At 43.3% G+C, this 20,605-nt stretch overlaps 1 protein-coding gene across 1 annotated transcript in view; it reads left to right on the top strand.

Annotated features, from left to right (window-relative positions):
* Elp1 (elongator acetyltransferase complex subunit 1) overlaps positions 1 to 20,605 on the top strand; it is a 52,446-nt gene that overhangs the window by 11,432 nt on the left and 20,409 nt on the right. The window contains 21 exon segments of the mRNA NM_080899.2: positions 110 to 206; positions 472 to 562; positions 1,467 to 1,590; positions 2,293 to 2,386; positions 4,169 to 4,399; positions 5,458 to 5,622; positions 7,194 to 7,293; positions 9,871 to 10,056; positions 11,331 to 11,437; positions 12,131 to 12,234; positions 14,121 to 14,174; positions 14,265 to 14,370; positions 15,276 to 15,391; positions 15,713 to 15,786; positions 16,029 to 16,107; positions 16,191 to 16,270; positions 17,432 to 17,569; positions 17,666 to 17,751; positions 18,223 to 18,371; positions 19,150 to 19,273; positions 19,603 to 19,700. Coding sequence (NP_543175.2) covers positions 110 to 206; positions 472 to 562; positions 1,467 to 1,590; positions 2,293 to 2,386; positions 4,169 to 4,399; positions 5,458 to 5,622; positions 7,194 to 7,293; positions 9,871 to 10,056; positions 11,331 to 11,437; positions 12,131 to 12,234; positions 14,121 to 14,174; positions 14,265 to 14,370; positions 15,276 to 15,391; positions 15,713 to 15,786; positions 16,029 to 16,107; positions 16,191 to 16,270; positions 17,432 to 17,569; positions 17,666 to 17,751; positions 18,223 to 18,371; positions 19,150 to 19,273; positions 19,603 to 19,700 — 2,403 coding nt within the window.

The following is a 20,605-nucleotide window of genomic DNA, read 5'->3' as shown; positions in this document are numbered from 1 at the left end:
GTTTTTCTATATAGCTTCAAAATCCTATAAAAGATGAGTATTTGGTGGCCAAGGCTTGTTTGACTTGGGAGCATTGATTCCCCAGTGATACTACTATTTCTCTCTTTAGCATGAGTCTGCCTTGTCCTGGGATGACCACAGACCACAAATTACCTGGCGTGGGGATGGGCAATTTTTTGCTGTGAGTGTTGTTTGCTCACAAACAGGTATGGAAATAAATTGCACTAAAAATTTTACCTAAATTAAAATCTAGAGAAGTTTTTTCCTTTTGCCTTGAGTAGAGTATTAATTACAGAGTGGGGAAAGATGTGCTGCTTTAGATGTTAATGGCTTAGGAATTAGAAGAAAGCTTTGAGGCTGTCTGATTAAGCCTCACCTACTAAATACAGATTTGACCCGTCAGAAAGTAGTGTGTGAGAGTCACCATAGTATTTTAAGTGCTTGTGTCTGTTTACTCTACTTCCTTTGCAGGGGCTCGGAAAATCCGAGTATGGAACCGAGAGTTTGCCTTGCAGTCAACCAGTGAGTCTGTGCCAGGGCTGGGGCCCTCCCTGGCTTGGAAGTGAGTGAACAGATGAGCCTCGGATTCTTCCTGCTTTCCCTTCCATCCCTTCTTCCTGAATTCAGCTGCATACTGGATTCTTCATAGATTCCCTTGTTCCAAGACCTGACACCGGTTGCATCTCTAGTTCCTTAAAGGTTATGGTTATACATATGGCTGTCGTGGGAAACAAAAAGAGATGTGTCTGTTGGGAGTCCTAGTGTTTGACACTCTGTGGGAGAAAGGGATTTTTGTGAGACAGGGTTAAAGGCCTTTCTTTTGGACAGATTCCCACAGCAGGTAGTCTGCTACTAAGAAACCTGGGCTGCCTTCTGCATCTGCCTTCTCTCTGTTTCCTTGATGCACTGCTTTGTGAGACCACAGCTTGCCTGTCATTTAGCTGCATGTAGATACAGATAGATTAAATGGCTCCTGTCGCAGCAGTAACTGCCATATACAAAGCCAGTAGCCTCTAGGTTGCAGACATCTTGCTTGCCACCAGTATTAGAGTGGGGCTGAGTTTGAATTAAGAGGTTGGAAAGAAATGGGAATGAGACAAGTGGACTAAAGATGATTTCAGGAGGGAAATGTTAACATCTCTTCCCAAGCATGGAACATTTGTGAAGTTATATAACTGAAAAAGAAAAGAATTACTGAGGATATTGTGCTTGAAATGTAGGAAAATGTAGTTTGTTTGTTTTTAATACTTCAATTGAACTTCCTTGGAACCAACATCACAAACAAATGTATACACACAACAAACACCACACACACACACACACACACACACACACACACACACACACACACACACACACACACCCCACATACCTGTTACTGGTAAAAAAGATTTCAATTTTTTTCTTCTGGGTTGGGCCTGCAGGGTGAACATGGTTGACTCTTCTAACTCAGGTTTTGCTTTAAGACCCTCAGGCAGTCTGATTGCATCTACTCAGGATAAACCCAACCAACAAGACGTTGTGTTTTTTGAGAAAAATGGACTTCTTCATGGGTATTTTACACTTCCTTTCTTGAAAGATGAAGTTAAGGTAGGTGTGGGAATTCTTTGCCATCCAATTAGAGCGCTCTCCTTAGCTGCAGAGGGTTGTGTCTGACAGAGGTTAGCAACAGAAGCTACCTACCGTGTGGAAAGGATGGCTTCTGACTCTCAGAGCAGAGTGCTAAGGAAAGTCATAGACAGGGAATAGAAGAGCTGTCCTTGCTGTTTGCTTTGATGACTAGCTTTCCTGGTGTTCAATAGTTAAATATTAAAAGAGCAGCCTATATACCAACTTATACACATTCCTGGGCAGAGTCACAGGAAATGTGTACAATTTTATAAAATCATGTAGGATAATCTTTCTTGTGTAAAATTTTAAGAGATTTTTTTTTATGGAACCATGTTCTTTATTTATATTGTACCTTAATTAGTATTATGTATTAAATATATTTACATAGTAAGATATAGTGTATTTTACATAATAACACATTACTATACCTAATAGTCAAATTTCTTGATTTTTCTAAAAATGTTATTTTGCTTTGTCTTACATTTGTATATAAATGTTTAAGCATAATGCATATTTTAAGTCCTTTTTAAAGTACCAGTTTTGTAGATTGGTTTAGCAGCTAGACATTAGTGTCTTGGGCTGACCAGCTCCAGTGTTGTAGGGTGATTTGGCTTATGGGTGCACTCCAGAGTCTGCAGTAGACAAACAACTGAAGGCCAGCATGACTTTTGTCCCTCCCAGGTAAATGACTTGCTGTGGAATGCAGATTCCTCGGTGCTTGCTGTGTGGCTAGAAGACCTCCCGAAGGAAGGCAGTTCCACTCTGAAAAGCTATGGTATGACAGCTGCTGAGCTTTGGCTCATGCTTTGTGCATTCTGTGGAAGTAGAAGCTTGTGCGGTTTCCCTCCTCCTTCCTCAGGCCTTCAGTGATGTCAGTGTAGCTGAAGTAGGTGGATGCTGATGGGGACGGGTAGGTTTGGATCTGTGAGGGTTTCACCCATGAGTTGTTCAGAGTTCTCTGGCGAGCAGAGCCAGTAGGATATAGACACAGGATGGGGAGAAGAAGTTGTGGCTGGCTCTGTGTTAAGGAATGGGTTCATGAGCATGTCAGGGTGGCACATTGGCAATTTCTGTGGCAGGCTGTAAGTTCAGGTGGGATTTTTGTGTTGTGGTACTGAGACAATTCTTTCTCTCCTGGAAACCCTGGCTTTGCTTTTAAAGCTTTCATCCATCCTGGATAATCATTTTATTTAAAGGCTCTCTGAGCAGCATCTAGCAGAGCAGAGACAAGGGACTCACAGCTTTTATGATGTGTGGGCATGCAACTTTAAGTATGCATTTAGGATTATGTCTGTCTTTTCTTTCTTGTTACTTCCAATGCTAGGTAACTAGGTAATTAGCCTTACAGTGCAAGCTCTCTGTCACTAAGCCATTCATTCATTCATTTTAATAGTTTTTAACCCAGGCTAAACCTTTAATAAAAATAATGAAACAGGCTTCATCTCAGAATTGGATTCATTGTTTTGGGATAGAGAATATGTATATTATCTGTTTATTTTTGGTTGTGTTCAGGATTTAATCAGGGCCTTATAAAAATTACTGAACCAAACATGCCCAAACTTTCCAGTGGTTTTAATATGCAGCCACTCAAAGGCCAGTGATTCACATATAGAAAACATTAACACTGACAGACACAGATAACAAAAGTACACATCCTCACAGTGTCTGCCTTCCTTTGCATGAACCTGCGGTCCAACCTGCTAGCCCATGGCCACACAGACATAATGTAATGGTGTCATTAGAGGGCCAGGCATTATTTCCTGTGATCATAATAGGTTAAGCATTAGTGGGGAAGTTAAATTCTTTCATGGAGCTAAAATCCCAATTTATGTGTGTTTTCTATTGATAAAGGCCAGCTTGGGCACAGTTGGTCATTTTAATGCATATTGGGATGATTGAGGGTGTGTGTATTAATTTTCAGGCAGCTAATGTTGGTTAGTACTGGATAGCCATGGACATAATTGTATGCAAAGCATCCACAAGAAAACAGGCATCCTACACCCTGCTTACCACAGAGTCGCTGATCTAGAACCTGGCTGCATTGCCTGGGTGCAGTCATATGCCACAGAAGGACTTTGTCCACAGTAGACCACATGTTAGGCCCTGGTCTCGATGGACTGTATCCCCAGGGGCATTGTAGCTGATTTAGTCTGTGTGAGGATCCTTTGTAATGCTCGCACTAGGTGATGCCTATGGATGTCACATTTCTCAGGCTGTATTCCTTTGTGTCATGCATAGCTGTGCACTTCGTCTGGTTATCTTCTGCCCAACTTTGCATGGAGGAAACATGCTGAAATACTGTCTTAGCTTTCATAAGCACAGAATTGAAGGTAGAGACGAAAATAAATGTGCTTCTGACATTGATGTGGGACAGTTCGTCTCATAGGAAAGTTACATCTTTTGACATCGATTATTATATAATTATTATTTTAGAGACCAAAAAGGAAGAAAAATTCCTGGACAAAGTACAGAATTACCCCTGTCCCCCTTTTTGTCAATGGTCTGCAGCTTGGTGTCCTGTCTCTGATGCCTTCCCTTCCTTTGCCTCCACACGCAGTCCAGCTCTGGACCGTGGGGAACTATCACTGGTATCTCAAGCAAAGCCTGCCCTTCAGCACCACGGGGAAGAACCAGATCGTGTCTCTGCTGTGGGACCCAGTGACGCCGGGCCGACTGCATGTTCTCTGTCAGGGCTGGCGGTATCTATGCTGTGACTGGCACTGGACCACTGATCGGAGCTCTGGAAATAGTGCCGATGACTTGGCAAATGTGGCTGTCATTGATGGAAGTAAGTTGCTGCAGAGTGTGTCTGTGAAGGCAGATATGCTGGCTTAACCAGAACAGTGAAGAAATCTTCATTTTGGTTTGGTTTGGTTGATGTCTTTGATGATTGGGAGTGTCATTGTATAGAATATATACTATACTGAAAACCCTAGTTCCACCCCACCCCAACTCCCTGTTGAACAGTATTTATAGCCTTATACATTGATTTGTCTGGCCTTCGAACATGAAGACTGATAATTTTCTCCCTTTGCAGAGAACAGTGGAGCATAATATAGCAGTGGGGGCTGTGAGGCTTGTATTGATTGTACATTCCACAGTGTGTGTTTAAGCACTATAAAGTGCCTCTTTTTCAGGATGCTTAGTCAAATCCAAGACAGTTACCTGCTGTGGGGAAGATTGGTGTTTAGTTAGGTGTAGGATCAGTGGTGGAGAGCTGTTTTGCAGAATGTTACATCCGTAGGCAGTTTGCTGAAAGCAGATAGACGCTCTTGGCTCTCAGTGTTCTGTGTAGTGCTTTTAATACTGATTTCTATAATCATGTTCTGTACAGAGAACTTAGTCATACCTTAATTATGAGTTTATATATAGAAAAGTGCTTTTTTTTAATGTGTGTGTTAGGGGTCTTTTTTAGATGGAGTTTTGGAATATATCCTGGTAGTCCCTGTGTAGATCAGTCTCCTTCCTCATGGCATCCCTCCAGCCTCAGCCTCCTAATTGCAGCCCTTATGTTTTTGGAGGTTTTGGCTATTCTAGTTTATGTCTCTCTTCCTTACAGACCTTCCTTAAAGCTGGAACTCTGACCTCTTGGTCTTTTTGCCCTGATCCCTGGCACCTGACGGGGATCAAGTGCACTGGACGTGTAGGGGCCATGTTAGCCACGTGCACACGGAGCCCCTCATGTCTGCACTGTTTTTAAGTTTATTAATGAGGAAGTGCCAGAAGTTATTTTGTTGAGCTACTGCAGGTGTCTAACACAGTTATCATTTAGGTGCTTACAGATGCTTACTGCCTGCTGTACACACTGAACACCTGCATTGGCTAATCCTCCTTCTCGTTGTGCAGACAAGGTGTTGGTAACAGTCTTCCAGCGGACTGTGACCCCACCTCCCATGTGTACCTACCGGCTGCTGATCCCACATCCAGTGAATCAAGTCATGTTCTCTGCTCACCTTGGAAATGACCTTGCTGTCCTTGACGCCAGTAACCAGATTTCTGTCTACAAGTGTGGTAAGTGGAAACATGGGAACAAGGAGCTCAGTCAGTCCCTGTTCCCGAACAGAAGCAAGTTACAATGTGGTGTCACCTCAGAGCCAGTGTTTCTCAAGTTCTAAAGTCTAATTGGTTTTGTTGTCATGGTATTTAACTGGCCTGTGCCTTGGTGATTCTGAAGAGTCTGTTACTGGAGATAGCATAGCATCCTCCTGTCCTCAGACTTCCTGCTTCCTCCTTACTTTGCACACAGTTTCACACAGTCTTAGTGTTCTGGGCCTTTTTCTGCGTGTACATGTGGCCACAAATGTGAAGTGCCTTTATTCCCGAGTCCTGAAAAATTTGACATTTAGTGTTATTTATGAAAGTCTGTGGCTGTATCCTGACAGTTGTAACTTTGTTTCAAATACCTGTTCCTGTTTCAGTGAGAAGAAGCCTCCATAGCTGCTAAGAGAGTAACAGCTAATTCATTCACAGTAGCACTCCAACTTTCTCATCTTCCCTTCTAAACAGACAGCCTGGTTTTCATAGGAATTCTCTGGACAGACCACCGGCTCCTCCGATTTCACTTCCACATTATACAGTGCTGTTGTAGTCCTCGATGTGTACAACCGGTCTTTAATCAGTAATGCTCACATTTCACCGTTGAGCCCCGTGGTCTGTCATCTGGCTGTGCTGTGCAGTAAGGTTAGGTATTGCGTAACATAGGAAGGCTGTGAGGAGGACAGTGGACTGTTGGGGACAAGGAAGGCTTCTCTGTGTTTGAGCAGAGTCCTGCTGAGAATCCAAGAGAGAAACAGTACATGTGGGTAAGAGCATTTCAAGCAGCCAAAAGCAGCCATAGTGATGTTGTTTCTTTCTGTGCTTAGAAAACAGCCAGATGATCGATGACCGTAGGAAGACAAATGAGAGAGAGAGAGGGTTTGGTGGGGCATAGGAATGACAGAGAGTAGCTCTTTCAGGGCCTTGAAGGCCTTTGTTCTGAATGAGCTAGTTGTCATTAAAGAGTTAGAACAGGGTACAGTGTTCTGGCTATTTTAGAGGATTATATTGCCTGTTGGATCAGGGAACTAGATTAACAGTGAAAAAGAGTGTTGTCTCCCCTGACCCCCCCCCCCCCCCAGACACAGTTTCTCATGTAGCCTAGGCTGTTCTGGAATTCACTGTATAGACCAGGCTGGCCTCAAACCTAGAGATTTGTCTGCCTCTGCCTCCCAAGTGCTGGTATTAAAGTTGTGTATCACCCTGCCCAGCAAAACTGTCTTAGGAATACTAAGAACTGTGGAGGGTGTAAGGCTGGAGACTATGGAGAATATCCATGGTGTGGGGAAGACAGCCCCTCCCTCTGGCCCTGCTGAAGAGTTCTTTTTACTAGGGAAAACTGTAGTTGACATGGTATTGATGGGAAGCAAGTTTTGATTGAGCCTGAAAGGTATGTGGAGATTCAAGAATGAGGCTGAGATGTCGATATATTTTAGATTACTTTACTTATCTTCTAGCATCCACTTGTTGTAAGACCCTACATCCTTGACATTAGGAGAAATAGCTTGAAATGATTATATTTGAATTTTTGTTTGTTTGCTTTTTAGATGATAAACCAGACATGGATTCCACAGTGAAACTAGGAGCTGTGGGTGGAACTGGATTTAAAGTTCCTCTTAGAACACCTCATCTGGAAAAAAGATACAGGTAGGTTCCTAAATATTTTGAGTCCCTGAGAATGGAACCAGGTATCATTTTGTCCTGGATTCATCCAGCCTTTATTCTGGAAATGTGAAGTAGGTATAGTAGCTGAGCTTAGGTAAGGAGCCAGTCGCTTTCTTTACTGTGTACTGCGTATTCCAGTGACAAGGAAGATAGGCTCATGCCCTGTCCTAGACTCTTGTTCCCACAGCAGTCTTGTTATCTCTAGAGACTCCTATGGGAAGATGGAGGTAAAGACAGTAAGGCGCAAGTGCATTCCCTTACATGCATGGGGGTATCCGTGGTGATAGTATGTGGATGACACAAGTCAGTGTTTATTTTGGTCTCATTTCAGATAACAGAATTCCTGAGTGTTGTAATTTTAGACTCAGGGTTGAAATCAGAGTGTACTCTGTCTTAGAAACAGCAGTGCAAATGGCTGGGTATATTTAATGCCATTGGAGGCATTTGCAAAAGGATGTGGAAGCCAGCGTATTGGGATAAGAGGACAGAATTCGAGGATGTGTAACAGCCCAGGGCCCTGGGCCTGATGAATACTGCAGAGCCCAGAGCTTGATTCTGTTAAGTTTGGCTTGTCCTGTTCTTAATTACTAGGGACACCTGTTACAGAATTAATAGGAAACAAGTACAAGTAATAGAATGCAGAAATGGTTTCTTAGATATGTACAAATATTTAATAAATACCTACAAGTATATGCTTTGGTATCTGCATATAGAATACTAATTAAGGTTGTTTGTTGGTTTGTTTTTGTTGGTTTTGTTTTGATTTTTGGTTTTTCAAGACTGGGTTTTTCCTTTATGTAGTTCTGGCTGCCTTGATACTCACTTTGTAGACCAAGCTGGCCTGAAACTCACAGAAATCTGCCTGCCTCTGTCTCCTGAGTGCTAGGATTAAAGGTGTATGCCACAGTACATGGCCTAAGTTTTTAAAGTGTTTATATTCCTTCATTTTATGCTAAATTAGACAGTTTTCAAATTACTGTAATAATTGAACATTTCCTGAGCTCTGTGAACTTAAGGAAAAGTCTACTTTGGCTCCAGTTATTGGGGTTTAATAACCTGTTGGCACCAGTGCTTTGGCACAGGGCTTCAGCAGTGTAGTGTGTGATTAAGAGCCCCACTTGTGGTTAAAGAACTAGGCTCCTAGCCTCATGAACACACAGGACAGATAGAAACATATAAAAATAGCAGCCCCAGTTCTGTGGTATCCATAGAATCTTACCACTACTTTCCTTTTCCTTTTTTCTGTCTTATCACTTCTGTCCTTCCTTCATTTGTTCATTTACTTATTCATTCACTTTGTGCTTCTCACATGCAGTAATGTGACCCCATATGATCCTAACCCACAGTTTAGACAGTTGTGGGGTAGAATATTTTTACAAAGTCAAGAGGAGGAAAATTCTAGTAATTCAGAGAAGATAACCTAAGTACACAATTTTCCTCAGAATCCTTTTGATTCTTAGGAAAGAACTGATTGGGGTTAGGGAATACTGGGGAAAAGCTGGTGAGAACCAGACCCAGGCTGCCTGTGTGGTGAGGACTCTGGCCACACGGTGTGCAGTGGAGACAGTGCTGAGGGAGAGTTGGTTGAGCAGATCATGTTCTGCACCAGCTTCTTAAGTGGCTACTGCTGATTGCCACTGGATCCGGAGGATAGGATTCTCCTTTGTCAGTTGACAAAAAGATGCCCAGATCAGGCAAGCGTCAGAAGAAAGGAGGCTGTCCCCGCCTTATTTGTTGTTTTCATGAAGGGGCCCTAGTAAAGGCCCGGTCTACGGAGGCTGACCTCTGCTGGCATCTTGTTTGAGTTGGTTATTGGTGTCTTGGGAGGGCTCTATGGTCCATTAGTGTGGAGTTTTCTTGCATAGTTATTTTCAGAAATATGCTCTTCAAACTAAAGATCTTAGGATATGAGAAGTTTCATTTAAAATAAACATTCTTCAGTCAGACAAACATTGTTTTGGAGGGTTCTGGTATTTGGTATTAGTGGGTTTTTTTTCTTTATTCTTGAGACTTTTATGCAAGTATGCAATGACATATATCTGCCCCCCATTTCCCTCCTCCAACTCTTGCCTTGCCTTTCCCTCCCCAAACTTAGTCCTCCTATCTCTGTTTGTGTAAATAACTTACTAAATCCAGTTAGTGCTGTCCACATGTGTATGAGTATGGAACCATTCACTGGATTGTAGGATTCCTCCTATTGGAACATCCTCAAAAGAGAGCAGCCCCTGCTGCAGCCACTATCAGCTGCCAGGGGCTCCACAGTAAGACTAGGTCCCCGCTGCTGCTGCTGCTATGAGCTTAGGATTGCATCAGCTATGTCACGTCCAGAGGCCACATTCTACAGCACTCTTCCCAGCCGCCAGCTCTGTTCTTTTCCTCCTTGTCCATTGACCTTGAATATTAGGGAATTGGTTGATACAGAGTTCAGTGCTGGAGCTCAGGTTTGGTTTCTGCAAATAATAAGGACTTGTCTATATTCTTCTTTATAGAAGGAAAGGTCTTAAAAGTTTCATGATTTAAAGCTTTATTCTTATCGTATTTCTTTAATATTTGAAACAGGATTCAGTTTGGGAACAAGGAAGAGGAGGAGGAAGTAAGCCCACTGCAATTTCGATTTCTCACCTGGATTGAAGGTGACGCTTTCCTGGCCATAAGCCACAGTCACTCCAGCCCACAGTCCATCATTCACCATCTGACTATGGCCGGTTCTGAGGGGGATGAGGAACAAGGACAGCTGAATGTCAGGTATCGTGGCTCATCCATGTATTCAGTATGTTAAATTGGAAATGCAGTTACATACACATTGTATGTCTGAACACTGGGCAGGAGTAAGGAGGAGGAGTGACTTCCTTGTTAGACACAGCAAGAGACCTGTGTAAACAATCGATCAAACTGTTCAAGAGGTAGTGGAAAGGGATGTAAATACTGTCAGGTAAGCCAAACAGTTTAAGATAGGTATTATAGTTGATTTTCATAGGTAATTACAGTGGTCAAGTCGCATGGCCAACATATTAAAGTTTATCTACATAATACATTTATTTTTAAGTAGTGACATCAACGTTGGCCCTTGTCTGTGTGTGTGGCTTCATTTGCCACTTGAAAGCCTCTTCCTTTTCTGCTTCCCGCTTCCCTGGGCCTGAGCTTGTTTGAATCATGACTTTATCTGGGTCACATGACAGACTCAGACTACTGAAGAGTCAGTCGTCTCTGACTTCCAAGCCCTGCACTGAGAACGTTTCTTGCAAGTGTTTAGAGTGTTTGAGGCTTCCAATGGAACTGACTGCTTACTCTTATGCTCATGTTAACCTTCACATTCATTTGTAATGTTTCCGTTTGTTCATGTGTGTACACGTCATGTACATGTGGTGCTCATGAAGGCCAGAAGAGGGCTTTAGGTTTCCTGGAACTCGAGTTAGAGATGGTTTTGATCAACCATGTGGGTATTGGGAACCAAATCTAGGTCCTCTGGAATAGCATCCAGTGCTCCAAATCTCTCCAGCACCCCTCAGTCTTCTTACTTATTTAAATTTGAAACAAGGTTTCACTCAGTAGCCCAGGCTGGCATTTATTTCACTTTGTAGCCCAGGCTCCTCTGGAACATGCAATCCTCTTGCCTCAGCTCCCTGAGAAGCTGAGTAATTATAGACTCACTGGGCACAGCTGATAGAGTTTATATTATACATAATATATGTAAGAATACATAAGGAAAGCAATAAACTGTAGTACATTATAATGAGGTGCCCTCCACGTAGGAGTGCTGTTCTCACAGCTAGGCTAGCTCACTGACTCTGGAAGACTACATTGGTAACAGGCAACCTTCTCCATCTCTCTGTTGCTGTCTGTGATTCCTCTACTGTGTGAGCAAAGTATATATGTATCACATTGACATAGGCAGTGTGTCTCCAAACGGTAGTGTTAGCTTTCACTATAGCAAAAACAGAGAAAGTCCTCCATTTTTAAGAAAGATTATCTCTTATACTTACCTCCCCTACAGTTTGTATTTTGTTTCTTTGCTTTAGTTCATCTGTGACAGTGGATGGAGTTGTCATTGGTTTATGTTGCTGTTCTAAGACCAAGTCATCAGCAGTACAGCTGGCTGACGGCCAGGTGCTCAAGTACCTTTGGGGTGAGTATCAGAATTTTAGGAAAGGAGACTTTCAAATAAATAATTCTTGAGACTATGTACTTGTGAATATCTTGTCAGCACAACTTGATTATTGGGGATTTTTTTATTTTCAACTTTCTTAAGTTACTATTGATCTTCTTCCTCCTCCCTCCTCCTTCCTCCTCCCTCCTCCCTCCTCCCTTCTCCTCCCTCTTCCTTCTTCCTCCTTCCTTCTTCCTTCATCATTCTTCCTCCTCCTTCCTTCTTCCTTCTTCTTTTTTCTTCTTCCTTCTTTCCTCCTCCTCCTCTTCTTCCTCCTCCCCCTCCTGCAGTCCATTTGACTGTGTATAAGAGAAAATGGGCGGTGCTTGTCTTCACAAATCTGAATCACTTCACTTGATTGTTAGTTGGTTTTACTTGTCATGCCAGGGTTGCAGCCCAGGACTTCACGCACACTTGGCAAGCAGTGGTTAAACCTTCTAGCTACCCTAGCATGCTATGCGTAGAGTAGATTGGCAGGTGTGGTCTGCCCCTGTTTGAAGCATCCTAATGAGTGTAATCTAAATCTCACTCGAGGAGTTTTGGTGTGTTCTGGTGTTGGTTTTTCTTTTCGTGGGTGTGGCGGGGATGTTGATGTTCATTTTGTTTTTTTCAGTGCCTCACAGATAGAGCTTAGGAGCTATTTGTAAACTAAATTTGCCAATCTTACAACAGAGTCGCCTTCTTCGGCTGTGGAGCCCTGGAAGAACTCTGAAGGGCGTCCTGTCCGATTTGCTCGTCCATGCACACAGATGGAAGCAGCCGCCATTGGAGGGGAGGTGAGTAAACACGGGCAGGGAGCACAGCCGAGACAGCAGTCAGTGTGTGGGTAACTGGACCTGCATCTCCCCAAATCCCAGGACAGGGACAGGAAGTTATCTTCTCTTCACCCCCCAGCGTCTTCATCTAGAAAAGGGAAACTCAGTCTTCCAGAGTTCAGGAGGGAATTAATACATGTAGTTGGCAAATTTCACCTCTCATTTATAGAACGTTGAAACCTTGTGTAATACCTCATGATGAAAGCATGCAATCTGAAAAGTAGTATTTGACAGGTTGTCATTGTTTATATTTGAGGTGAATTGTAGGATACAGTAGTCAGAAACAAAGCAACCCTGTATTAGTTACTTTTCAGTTGCTGTGGTAAGACACCATGACCAAAGACATTTACAAAAGAAAATAGTTAATCCAGAAGTTCACAATGCCAGAGGGTAGTAGAACCCGTGATATCATGGTGGGGTATGCAGAAGGCTGACAGGCGTGCTGCTGGGACAGCCACCAAAAGGCAGAGAGCGCTGCCTGGGAATGGCCTGCGCTTTGGAACCTGCAAAACCTGCCTGACACATACAGCTTGTCAGCCGTGAACCTTGGTCATTCAAACCACCACAGCTTACTATGGACAGACTCCTTCCTTCTGAGAGGAGAGGGAAGGCTCAGAGCAGTGTGTGACGGCAGCAAACAGTGAAGCGTCTGAGGGTGGCTAGTGTGTGGTAGTTATGGTAGTGATTGTTCCAGAAAGCCTCCCTGAGGCGAGGCAGTGGGTGTGTGCTGACACATGGAGAGAGAGAGGAGAGCTGTTCTGAGAAAGGAAGAGTGGCCCCGGGAGAAGGTACTAGGAACACCCTGAGTTTAGAAAGATGGGCAGAGTAGGCTTGAGGCAGCATACAGAAGAGGCTGCAGGCCACAGCCTTCTGTTGTGCATCCCGGCTCGGGTTCCCTGCCTTGTGCTAGTCTCTGTGCTCCCTCCCTCTCGAGGTGGCACAGAACAGAGGGGCTGAGTCTATTTATACTGTCTAGCGAGACTCTTCACTGTGTATAGGTGAACACAAATGTTGGAAGTGACAAGAAATAAGCAGTGCTTTGTAGTGAGAGTTTCGGTGTCTTTAAAACACAGTTATATCATGTGAGTCTGATTTTGATTTAATCCTAGGTGTGGGATATGGGGCTGTTCAGTTTGCCCACAGCAGCCTACTGTGATTGTCTCTTGCTCTGGGGGAGTGTGCTTTTTCCAGCTGCAGATTGTTTAAATCTGGGAACTCTGGAAAGGGTATACATGGGAGAGCCCCCAGAGGGACTGTGGATGTTGTTGCTCTCTCCGTTGTTGCTAATGTTGTATTTGCTGGATTGTTATCGCTGGCTTACAAAGATTGGACTTGCCCTAACCAGCAGGTCTATGCCCATTTCCCTCTAACCTTTCTCTCCAACCTAGTGTTGGGGTTGGAAGGGATTAGGGTGGAGTAAGTGTTGGAACGATGGCAGATAAATAGAACCCAATAAAGTAGAGCAAACAGTAGAGCATGCCGTCACTACTAATCTGATAATGAAAAGAGAACCCCTTCCTGCCTAATCATCAGAGAGATGTGTTCATCATGTTCAATATGCGATTCTTGCTGCCTAGAGTAGGCCAGAGCTGAACGGGCATAGAAGATCAACAGAGACTTTTAGGGTGAAGCCAGAGAAGGGAATAAAATGGACATGATAAGATAGAGTGGCTGGCTTGATTGAATGGTGGTGCATTCACTGTGTGAGGCACCAGCCTTGTCTTAGCTGCCTGCATCCACTCCTTATTACAGGCTTAGGGAATCAGCACTACAACTGTACAGTAAAGACTATAGGTTTAAGACCTTGTGAATTGAGTTGCTTATAATTCAGGTTCATTTCTTTGCAGGAATGTGTCCTTGGTCTGACCGACAGGTGTCGCTTTTTCATCAACGACACTGAGGTATGCAGGCTTGGTTGGGGTTTATCTTTCTCACAGTAATGCTTCTGAGTATGATAGCTAACTTCCATGGGCCTCTTTTGCCCGTTGCAGGTTGCATCAAATATCACGTCATTTGCAGTGTGTGATGACTTTCTACTGGTGACAACCCATTCCCACACCTGCCAGTGTTTCTCTCTAAGTGGTGCCTCACTTAAAAGTAAGCTCTTCTTTACAAAACGGAGGGATCCCCTTCTCCACTGTCCTGAAGTCTTGATGACTTCAAATTCTTCACCCACTTTGGCTGTTTACCACAGAGTCCTAGTCTCCTTTATTGCCATCTTTCTTGGATGCCGTATTTTTTGATTTATTTTTTTACATTGTGTGGGTGTCTGTGCACAGGTGCGTGTGGGCACAGGCATCCTTAGAGGATGGAGTCACAGGACCTGAGAGCTGCCCCGTATGGGTATTGGGAGCTGAACTTGGGTCCTCTGCAAGAGCAGTCCACACTGTTAACTCTTGAGCCATCCCCTCTTTACCCCTCTATAGAGAAGTTTTCTAATTATTTTGGTTACCAGAGACCCCACAAAGCAAATTCTGACATAAATAACACATTCTAAAAAGTTCTTCGTGAAATTTTATTATACAGCTCATGTGCTCTAACTTCTTTGAAATGATTTTTCTTACTGCTCAACTGCCGTTGTACTTCTGGCTGCCACATTGTTGCTTGTAGTATATTAGCACTGACTTTATATTACCCCACCCCCAAGAACTTGATCTTAAAAGGCCAGTTTATTTTCTTTGCTGCTGACTTGGAAACAGGAACTCTTTCTGCCGTTAGTGTGACTACAGTGCGAAAGCAATGCTAAGGAATAGAAAAACTTCTCCAATCCCTGTATTCCCCATTTGCCTAAGAAGAACATCGTATGTGAATGTATGAGTGCTCTGTAAAGAGAGGGTCCTTTCCAGGAGTGAGATTCCTGGAAGGGCCAGGGGTCTTGAGGCTGAGTGGGGAGTAAAGGAACTTTACGTTAACTGAGTTTCAGATGCTGGGTGGCTTCAGCAGCAGGTAATGGAGTATGGCTTGCTTGGTCATGCTCCAGTCTTAGCCACTGGTATTTTTAGTGCTGCAGGCAGATCTGTGTGGCAGTCAGGTGCCCAGTGGAGAGATTCTGAGGAAGGTGGAGAGGGGTTCCCGGATCGTCACAGTCGTCCCCCAGGACACAAAGCTTATACTCCAGGTAAGCTGACTCTCCCGAGTTCACCACTAGAGTACTTATAGGCTGCATTTTAGGTCTTTTGTACTTTTCCACCATTTACTATAGCCCTGCTGGGCTATCTGTTGGCTTAATGCAAAGAAGTGTTGATTGGCACAGACTCTGACTTATAAGGTTTAAAGGGAAACCTGCTTGAAAGTCAAGATAAATAATTGAGCACAAGTGGATTTCTGCTAATTGTTCATTTTATACCACTGTGGTAGTTCGAGAAGAGTTAAGTAGAACTGTGCATTCTGCTGCTTAAATGACTTCCTGTTGATTAAAGAGGCTTTGTTTTGTTTTGAGATGCCGAGGGGGAACTTGGAGGTTGTTCATCATCGGGCCTTGGTCTTGGCTCAGATTCGGAAGTGGCTGGACAAGTACGTATTCTGTGTGACTATAACTGTGTGCATGGAAGGATGTATAACTATATACTTTAAAAGGGAGATAATATGCCACCTGTTACTTTTATTCTTCTGTAATTTCAGAGTGAAAGTTAGAACTTGTTTGTTTTTTGGGCTATAATCAGATTACAGCCAGTCTCTGTTGTAATGACAATATTTCATTACAGGGAACTGAGTTTAATGAAATGTGTTTTTATCCATTTTTCCTGTCCTCACAGACTTATGTTTAAAGAAGCGTTTGAATGCATGAGGAAACTGAGAATTAACCTCAATCTGATTCATGATCATAACCCCAAGGTACACTGCGTTTGGCCAGCCCTCTAACTTCTTCCTAGCGTGAATGTCACCTAACTAAAATGCTTATATGCTTTCTTTGATAGGTGTTTCTTGAAAATGTGGAAACCTTCATAAAACAGATTGATTCTGTAAATCATCTAAACTTGTTTTTCACAGAACTAAAGTAAGTATTTGATAACTCATGATTATCATATTTTAAGTATTGTCTCTCGATAAAGAAATCAAGCATATGTAGCTAAAGAACAAAAATCTCTTTAAATAAAATCATTGTAGCACTGAGGGCCCAGAGGGTTTTTGCTCGAGTTCTTTAACAACATCAGATTTTTGTTTTTGTTTTTGTTTTTTCTTTTTCAAGACAAGGTTTCTCTAAGTAGCCCTAGCTGGAACTCACTCTGTAGGCTGGCCTCGAGCTTAGACATTGCCCTGTCTCTGCCTCCCAAGTTCTGGGATTAAAAGTTTGCACCACTACGCCCAGCAATAGCATCAGTCTTAAAACTGAGTTTTAAAACTCTAATCCTGAATTGGTATTTGACTTGCTTTTTAGGTTTGCCTGTAAAGTTGTTCTTCTCATGAGATCAGCATCAAATATGGTGCTTTCTCTGGTGACTTTTTTTCACCTTTTGAATGAAGCTTTTTAAAGATAGGAAAACATTGACTATTGGAAACTTCTAGTGACACCCAGGTTCTGTAGTTCCTGTTGTCCTGTATGTGCTTTTATTGCTAACCATGATCGTCCTCTTATTTTAGACAGATGTTAAGGAAAGGTGGAGATAGCAGTCCTTTAGCTCTAGAAGGTTCCCTTGTGAGCATTGGCCAGAGCTCTCTCTTACTGTGGGGTAGTTAACTGCTGCAGAATGGCTAGCGCTCCATCCAGTGAGTCTCAGCGCCTGTTTGCTCTCATGTTACACAGTGAGAGTTCCCTCATATCCATTCTCTGCTGGTGCTGCTGCCTCAGCTCTCGGGCAGCTACTGTTGAGTGTTCCAGCACAGGGCAGCCTCTTGTTCTGCATCACCACTACTCATCCAGGACGCATTTATTGTGGTGTGATTATGGCTGCTTTTACGTGCTGTGTAAATACACCATCCTTTTCATTCTCTGATTACTTGGACACCTCGGCTGTACCATGGTTTAGGCTAATGTGAGGAAAACTTGAATATTATTCAGTAAGCCTTTGGTGGATATGTTTGATTCCTCACTACTTGAATAACTTAAATTTCCAGGTCCCTTTTTATTTATTGTCTCACAAACCTGCCTGATACACATTAGTAATTGGATCACCACACTGCTTGGTAAAGTGACCTGTTCATATACTTTGGTTCTTAGGGAAGAAGATGTCACAAAGACCATGTACCCTCCCCCGGTTACCAAGAGTGTCCAGGTGTCCACAAATCCTGATGGAAAGAAAGTTGACCTCATCTGTGACGCTATGAGAGTGGCCATGGAGACCATCAATCCTCGCAAGTGTGTGCTGTGTGTTGTTGGCATACACATGCCAGGGTGTGGAGATGTCTGTCCTGTTTATTAGTCTTGTCATTCTGGGTTTTACTTACACCTCAGGTTCTGCCTGTCCATACTCACATCTCATGTGAAGAAGACGACTCCAGAACTGGACATTGTGCTGCAGAAGGTACACGAACTTCAAGGTAGAGACCTGCACAAGACACTTGCTTGACTTAGTCTTCATTGTTGGCAGATGACCATTACTATGTCATTGCCACTTCATGGAATGAACATTTCTCTTTGCTCACCATTTTCAAATGTGAAGATTTTGAGTGCTAAGCATTTATGAATGAATCAAAAGCCTATGTTCATCTTGTACCCCAGTCTGTCAGAAGATTTTATTACTTAGTTTCTGGGTCTGTGGAGTTTCTCCCAAGCGACTCTGTTCTGATGCCCCCCCCCCCCCTTGGTTTTGCTTTTGACAAAGTCTCCTGTAGCCTGTTATGTCCTCAGACTCACTGTGGAGCTACAGATGACCTTGAGCTTCTGATCTTCCTCCGCACACCACCACAGCTGGTTTATATGGCTGTGGGAATCAGACACAGCTTCATGTGTGCTAGGCAAACACGTGACTGACTGAGCTCTGCCCCCTGTTCTTTCTTAACCACCAACAGGAAAAATTCCCTTTGAACCTGAGAGTGTGAGTGCAGAGGAGGCTTTGAAATACCTGCTGCTCCTGGTAGATGTTAATGAATTATTTAATCATTCTCTTGGGACCTATGACTTTGATTTGGTCCTCATGGTAGCTGAGAAGTCACAAAAGGTATGTGGAGTTGAGACTTTTATTTAATCATACTAGCATGGGACCCTGCTATTTCGAGTGGTACTTTATCTAGTGCTACATGCTAATGCAGATCTGAGTCTCCAGGGCTGGTATTGCTAATCCCCATTGTACAGTCCTATGTGTATCCACTTGTTTTTGAGACAGTATCTCTCACAGACCTGGATCTCACTAGGTTGGTTATCCGGCCAGCTGACCTCAGGGATCTGACTATCCATATCCCTAGTGCCAGCATAACAGGCCTGCACCACCATGCCCGGCTTTTTATGTGGGTCCTTTGAAGGCTAAGCTGTATTGCTGGCCCAGAAGTTGCTCTTTAGGAGAAGAACCAGCTTGCCCAGCATGGGATAGAGCAGGAGGTGGTAGGGCCTTGGAGATTCAATCCATTTCCCCTCTGTCTTGACATGTGCTCTTCATTACTGCCATGTAACCGTGTAATCCAGGGCACCGAGAGTTTGGCGTGGCTCCCTCAGGGGAGGCTTAGGTACTCTGTCACTGTCACTTAGACTACAGGTTGTTCTTTTCCTTGTCAGCCTGGGCAGGAAGCTGAGGCTGCTCTGAAATGTAGAGGTTAGTCATTATTCCAAGTTCAATGACACCCAAATATGAGCTCTTTTTTCCTAGAACATTGATTTGATGTGTTACATGATATAATTGACATATAAGTATAATACACATTTAAAATTATGCTGCTCTATACTTATCACCTTAATTATAATTTATATTGTGCAAATATTACAAGTAATAACTTTTTTCTTAGGATCCTAAGGAATATCTTCCATTTCTTAATACACTTAAGAAAATGGAAACTAATTACCAACGGTTCACCATAGACAAGTACTTGAAACGATATGAAAAGGCCCTTGGACACCTCAGCAAGTGTGGTAAGGGTTTTTTTTTGTTTGTTTGTTTGGTTGGTTGGTTTTTTTTTGTTTTTTTTTGTTTTCCAAGACAGGGTTTTTGTGTATGTGTGTGTGTGGCTGTCCTCAGAGATCCGCCTGCCTCTGCCTCCTGAGTGCTGGGATTAAAGGCTTGTGCCACCACCTGGCTTGTGGTTAAATTTTATTACTGCTTTTAGTGTTTATTACTGCTTCAAGTCGTCTTTGAGACTAGACTATGAGATAAAATACAAAAAGTTCCACATTAATGTTGCTTAGGAAACGTAGGTGTCAGTGAAAGCCATTATAATTCCAAAATACGATTTTTTTTTCAGGACCTGAGTATTTCACAGAATGCTTAAATTTGATAAAAGATAAAAACTTGTATAAAGAAGCTCTGAAGTTATATCGGCCAGACTCACCACAGTACCAGGTATGTGGGGGGTTAAATGAGGCCCCCGATTTTGCTTTGTGTATTAGTCAGGAAGTGATGACATCTTGAGTCCAAACACTGTCCTTTGGCTTCTAGGGTCGTCTTACGACCCATCAGCCTCATTTTAAACTTGCTGGGAGAAAATTAGCCAGGGCAGCAGTGTTTCAGAAGTTCCAGAGGTTGGTTTGTTTATAAACATCTCTTTAGGTTTTCTTATGTACCATGTACTTTGCTTCTGAGTCAGGGTATTACTTGGTCCTCCTTGGGACCTGACAGGATGCTGTTGCCAGGTTACAGACGAAGCCACAACTTGCATAAATGTTCAGAGCTGCATAGTGCGTGCCCGGGGTGCTGAGCCAGGCTCTGTGACCACCGTGGCCATCCATTTGCCACCCTTGTTAGTGTTTTCGTTTGTCTGCAAATCACACACACATTCTTCTAGTTTGCTTCCCAATGCAAACTAGATAAAACACTTTGGCCAAAAGCACCTGAGGAAGAAGGGGAGGAACTTGGACGCAGGAAGTGAAGCAGAGACCATGGAGGAATGCTGCTTACTGGCTTGCTCATGTTCAGCTCCTGCCTTTCATACCCCATGATGACATAGCCAGTGCTGATTCAGTAGTTCCTTCTGCAGCTCTTAGCAGTCAAGAAAACAGCCTCAGGGCACTGTGATGGAGGCAGTTCCTCTAGGTTTTCTCTTCCCAGGTGCTCACAACCGTGAGTGGCTATCACACGTCTTTCTGTGATCCAGTCCCTGCCAGTTGCTTCTTATTACTGTAATTATCACTATTCTTATTTGTGTGTGCGCCTGCTTTTCTGTTTCTGCACTGGGTTCATGCAGGTGCCCACAGAGGCCAGAAAAGGGTGTTGGCTCACCCGACACCTGCCTGATACGGTGTTAGGAA

This window comes from Rattus norvegicus, chromosome 5 (assembly GCF_021556685.1).
Source record: "Rattus norvegicus strain SHRSP/BbbUtx chromosome 5, alternate assembly SHRSP_T2T, whole genome shotgun sequence".
Classification (NCBI taxonomy): Eukaryota; Metazoa; Chordata; class Mammalia; order Rodentia; family Muridae; genus Rattus; species Rattus norvegicus.
This window is presented reverse-complemented; position numbering and strand designations above follow the sequence as displayed.